Source organism: Sinocyclocheilus anshuiensis, unplaced genomic scaffold (genome assembly GCF_001515605.1).
Source record: "Sinocyclocheilus anshuiensis isolate Anshui unplaced genomic scaffold, SAMN03320099.WGS_v1.1 scaffold1149, whole genome shotgun sequence".
NCBI lineage: Eukaryota > Metazoa > Chordata > Actinopteri > Cypriniformes > Cyprinidae > Sinocyclocheilus > Sinocyclocheilus anshuiensis.
This window is the reverse complement of record NW_015555317.1, coordinates 464,441-470,252: the sequence shown is the minus strand read 5'-3', so window position 1 is coordinate 470,252 and position 5,812 is coordinate 464,441. Positions and strand designations below refer to the sequence as shown.

At 34.7% G+C, this 5,812-nt stretch overlaps 1 protein-coding gene across 1 annotated transcript in view; it reads right to left on the bottom strand.

The window, feature by feature from the left end:
- LOC107671589 (ephrin type-B receptor 1) overlaps positions 1-5,812 on the bottom strand; it is a 248,840-nt gene that overhangs the window by 160,322 nt on the left and 82,706 nt on the right. The window contains exon 2 of the mRNA XM_016464503.1: positions 1,599-1,663. Within this exon, the coding sequence (XP_016319989.1) occupies positions 1,599-1,663 (65 nt within the window). The remainder of the gene's footprint in view (positions 1-1,598; positions 1,664-5,812) is intronic.

The window sequence follows — 5,812 nt, the reverse complement described above, 5'->3', positions numbered from 1 at the left end:
CAATGAATAATATAATATAATATAATATAATATAATATAATATAATATAATATAATATATACATTATCTGAAATAAATGTGAGTGGTAGAAAAAAACTTAATAAAAATATTTCTAAATAAATGTAAAATAAAATAAAAATAAATTAAAATTAAAATTATAAAAAGTAAAAATAAATAAATAAATATATTTTTAAATAAATAAATATATATATATATATAATAACATTAATAAAGTGGTGCTTGGCCATGCAAAACATTCCACCATGAAGTGACAAAGTTTAATACTCGGCATTTGTTGAAGTCCTTCAGCTTGAGCAGTAGTAATGGTAATGCTTGCTTCAGCAAACCGCACTAATTAGAGGGAGGAATATGGCTGTCTGTAGCATGATGAGCTAATGGATTTCCTCTCACTGCATTCCCTGTCCATCACTGTCAGATGCGTGTGTCATATGCCTTTGTGGATGTGCATGTGTGGCCTCCGGTGACCATTTGTGGATACTTTTATTATTAATTTTAAAGTACAGCTGGTCAAATGAAGAGAGCGAGAGAGAGAGAGAGAGAGAGAGAGAGAGAGAGAGAGAGAGCGAGAGATAACATAGCTCACTTCAGTTATTGCTACTAGTTAGTAAAATCATAATAAATTACATTTTAAACCATGATTAAACAATGAACTTTCCAAATTTGTAATTAATTTTAATATATAATTTCATTTTTTATTTACTTTATTTTAATTTACAATTGAAAAAGACTAAATTAACAGCTAATTAACACTTTATTAAGCACAGCTGATCAGAATGTATTTTGATGTTGTATAGTACCGTGAAGTGAAACTATTTTAGACCAATGAGATTTCAGTGTGGGTGGGGCGACACATATAACATTACAAAAACAGAAACTGCCTGCCACAGGTTACTCGGATTAGGAAAAAACCTTGTTCACACTGAAAAAAATCACAAAGTCACTGTGCTATGAGGCTAACAGACGTTTCTATTTGACAACAGCAAGAGTACAAACAAGCACAGGTATATCACTTTCAGCTGAACCTCCGTTAAAAATGGAAACCACCCCGGAAGCACACAATTTCTTTTGCACTCATTGAGAGTTCAATGAAAACTTTATATTTCTTTGCAGGTTGAGCAGTGCTGCGGCTGTCATTACAGTAGCCTGCTCTCCTCCGGACCACATTTAGACCGATTCAGAGGAGTTTTTTTTTTTACTTAAAGTGGACCCATTATGTCATTAAGTCCTTCTGAATGTGAAATGCAGAGTGAAATGTGCATGCCGACTGTGAAGAGGTTTTTGCTCTGTGCCTTTTGGTAGAAGGAGAAAGAAGTGTGTGTTTGTATTTGTGTGTGTGTCGTTGATCTCTTAATTTCACCATTCAGACACGGCACCTGTTGTACAAACATTTTACAGCTTATTTTAGAGCTAATCTGAAAGCATTTAGTCTCTCTTTCTCTAGTAAGCTGTTGCTGAAGGGTGAATAGAAGGAGGTTTCGGTTTAAAGTGCTTTTCTCAAAATAAAAGGCACAGAGTAAGTGTTTTAACACAGTGTGAGCAGTTCTGCAGGTCATGTTTTCATGCAAACACACACTCACCCCTGACGAAGGGTACGCCGTCCACCCGAGCTCTGCTGTGGCGGTCCGGGTGTCCATTAATGTTTCTGAAAAGCAGACAAACAAAGTTTTATGAGGAATCATGAATATTTATGTTTATCTCTCAGTGCTTGCAATGTACATTGTTTGCATAAAGAATTCTGGAAGAGATTGCAGTATCTTGATGGGGGGGGGGGACTGAACTGTGTGTTTCCATCCAAAATGTGCTGTTCTGGTGTAGAGGACCAGGACTGAAGAGCGCAGCTCTAGAATACAAACTCTCCACAGTGCCACTTTTGCACCACAGTGGCCCTGTGGTTCTGAAGACAGATATAGGATAAGTTGTCTGTGTCCTTAAAGTGGTCAGCTCTTGTCTAACCTTATCAGAGGAGATATCTGTGACCAGCCGGGAGAATAATCCACATGCACACACTCCACCAAACGCAGATAAGATGGTTGAAAGTGATAGAAAACCTGGATTGATACCTGACTTTAACATCAATGACCATCAGAGCAGAAGACACAAAATTAAAAAAAAAAAACATTTGTGCAATGTGTGTCCCTCATATATACAGTATGTGCATAAAAAAATGATTTAATGAATAGCTGATATAGCTGTTTTTACAGACATTTCTCAACAGCACAAAAAGAAAAGAAGAAAAACTCTATTCTTGAGTATTTTTTATGAAGATTAATTTTAAGCCTGTCCTCATACCCATTCCAATTTCTCAATAGCATATTATTAGCAAATCATTCTATATATTTATTATATATTAGAATATTAGCAAAAATGCACATTTCAAGAAAAAAATAATAATTTGGGAATAAAGCTAGCATTTTCTTAATATATATTTTTTAATAGATTTTGGTTGACTCAATATATTATTAAAAGTTGTGTCTCCTAGTTGAACTTCAGATGTCTTTTGATTGGGAAAACAATCATAGAACATTCAAGGGATCCACACAAAAAAAAGTGAAAAAAGTGTTACTTTTTTTTTTTTTTACAAAATAAATAAATAAATTCTATCTATCTATCTATCTATCTATCTATCTATCTATCTATCTATCTATCTATCTATCTACCCTAAATTAATAAATAAACAAAAATAAAATTCATTTATTCATCCATTCGAAATAAATAAATAAATAAATAAATAAATAAATAAATAATATTAGTTTCTTCCTTTCATTAAGATTGTTGGTCTTTTGTCTTGCTTCCAATTTCTCCTTGCCATAACAGCACAAAGTCAGGGCTTTTTTCTTCCTTTAAAGTAATTAACAATTCCATAATTTAAAATAAATAAATAATATTATGAAATATGATCATTTAAGAGTTGATACTACACATATTAGCATCAAATTCCTATCCCAGGATATGCAACAGAATATTTAAACTCGCTCAAACACTTTCTTTAATCACTTTATCAAACTGAAAACCAATGGAACCTCAAAAGCACCCGTTTCATAGAATGACCCGTTTGTATTCAGTTTGCAATATTTTTTTTTTATGCTCACATTTGAACGCTTGAGTAATTGCTTAAATAAAAGACACACACAGGCTCTGAAGAGTAAACTGCTCAGTGCACATGTCACTACGATGATGTTCACTTCAGTTGTGCTGCACTGTAGGGGCGTCCTGCACTACGACATCGTTAAAGTACCGGACAAGTTTCTGAAGTCAAACCACATCAGTGTAAACAGATCTACATCCAACTCCTAAACCCACCAACAGCCATTCTCCATCTACCCTTCCCTCTTGGTCTGTCACACACACACATGCATATATGACGCACTGTGACTTAATTGCATCCCGTGCGTCTGGCTCGGAGCGGAGCCTGTCACACTGGGATGGTTATAAGTAACGAGTGATGTCACAGGAGAGAGAAAAGATGAAGAATATCCACTCTTTCCACAAAACACAATCCGACGTTACAAACCGGAATCCAACTGTCATTTCCACTCTCCTCTCGCTCTCTGCATCCCTCGTATCTCCATCACTGTGGAGTTAATCATACACTCTTCTCCTTTGACGTTTCTCTATATTTCAAGAGGAAGAAAGAGAAGATGAAGTAAGAAGGCTTCGCTCTCTTTCAGATAGATGAGGAGAAGCAGATGACAAGCACTCGAGCTTCCTGCTGATGGATTCATAACGTGATGTATAATTCTGCGATAACGTGACACTCTCCTCCCCGGCCGTCAATAACTCACCACCGGCTGATCAAGAAAACACACCTTATTGTCATGCGCTTGAGGAAAGCATCAATAAGGCTCATAAAGTGTTTTATCCAAGTCAGTGGCAGCCGGTAACTTCCTCAAACACAACAAATCAAATTCAAATCAGCGTTCCTCAGTCTAATCATGTTTACTCTCTGTATGCAGGCACACACTGTAAATCCTTAACTGCACACTTGGGTTTTTAGGCATCGTAGACACATATTCAATGGTTCCAAGCAGTAGGCAGCTAAATAATGCTATCTTGTAAGGCAGCAGCAAATGTAACGTTAAAATAGCAAACCCTCAATGAACTGTAAGCTCAGTGATGAGTCACTAGAGCCGAGATAGATCCATTTTATTCAGTACTAAAAATACTGGTCAATATTAGGGGTTGGTAAGATTTTTTTTTAAGTGAAAAAATGAAATAAGTCTAATTAATACAGGATTAATATGAAATAATATTACAATTTAAAATCTGATATTAAAAGAGTAATAATATCATAATTTGTATGAAACAATACTCAGTCAAACAGGCAGCCCTACCCATAATTCAAACTTGAACAGGGGTGCTCATTTTCATGAATAAAAAATAAATAAATAAAATAAAATCACAAGCTTAAATATTTAAATAAAATTTAATTAAAATAACATGCCAAGCCACAAGCTACTTAAAATGAATAAAATACTTAAATAAATAATAGAAATAATAGAAAATAAAATCTTATAAAATACAATAAAATAAAATACTTGAATATTTCAATTAAATTGTATTAAAATAGCATGCCAAGCCACAGGCTACTTCAAATAAATATTTAAATTAAATTAAATTATCATGCCAAGCTACTTAAATATTTCAATGACCTTAAATTAAAATAGCATGTCACACGATACTTAAAAATAATAAAATACAATTGTAACAGCAAAAACCAAGACTTGAGAAAAAGATAGCATTAACACGGTGAGTGATTCTGTTGTTATTGATCGGTGATGATTGATGAAGCCTCTGTTGGAGATAATAAGCAGAAGCTCATTCATTCATTCATTCATTATGACGTAATTGGGAGAGTGGAGAGTTAAGAACCAATCAGAGACACTCTTTTACAGCTGTGGGCAGGGCATGGGGTGATTATTGGAGATATTAAATCCCTAGACTGAAAAAAATGCACACACAAACACAACACACACTGTGGTTTGTCTCTGTTATTAAACACATACACACGCACCATAATTCAAATTCTTTAAATAGCACAGCTTGTGCGGTTCCTCCAGCTGGTGTCTCAGAGGAGACAGACCTCTGTACATTGCTTCCCTCAGGAGTTACATCCTCCTCCAGAGAAATCACTCTCATTTGGGGTGTGTGAGGGGAACAGGGGCACTCGGTTCGGAGCTTAATGCTTTTTGAGGTCATATCAGCTTCAAGCTCATTAATATGCAACATGCGGCCTATAATACATTATCATAATGGCACAAAGCGATCATGGAATCTTGTTAGGATACAAAACTAAGCCCACCAGAGAAAGCAGAGAGTAAGAAGGTGTGAGCTGATTGAGTAGATCAAATATTTCATGCATAATAGTAAAGCCAATCTCATTTACACAAGGTGACCCTCTTTACCTGTCATTACATACATGATTGCTTCCTGTTTTCCGTTCTCTTTGTGTTTAGAGCTTTACTGAACAATTTCTCTTTACCCATCCTGCACCCATCGTGTCCAGCTGAAACTTGGCATGTCACAACTGGTTACAACGCAAAAACCAGTCACTGACATCAAATAAGGATGCACAATATTAAATTTCTGTCCCATATAATAAAAATAATTACTTTTTTATGGTATGGAAGAAAACCGAAAAATAGATCAAACAAACACTAAAAAAAAATAGTTACATAAAATAAATACACTACTGTGTACAAACATTTTGGTAAGAACAAAAATTCTGTAATAACAGCAATTTTGTGAAAATCAATTTTGAGATTTCCTAAAGGTCAAATTTAATATATATATA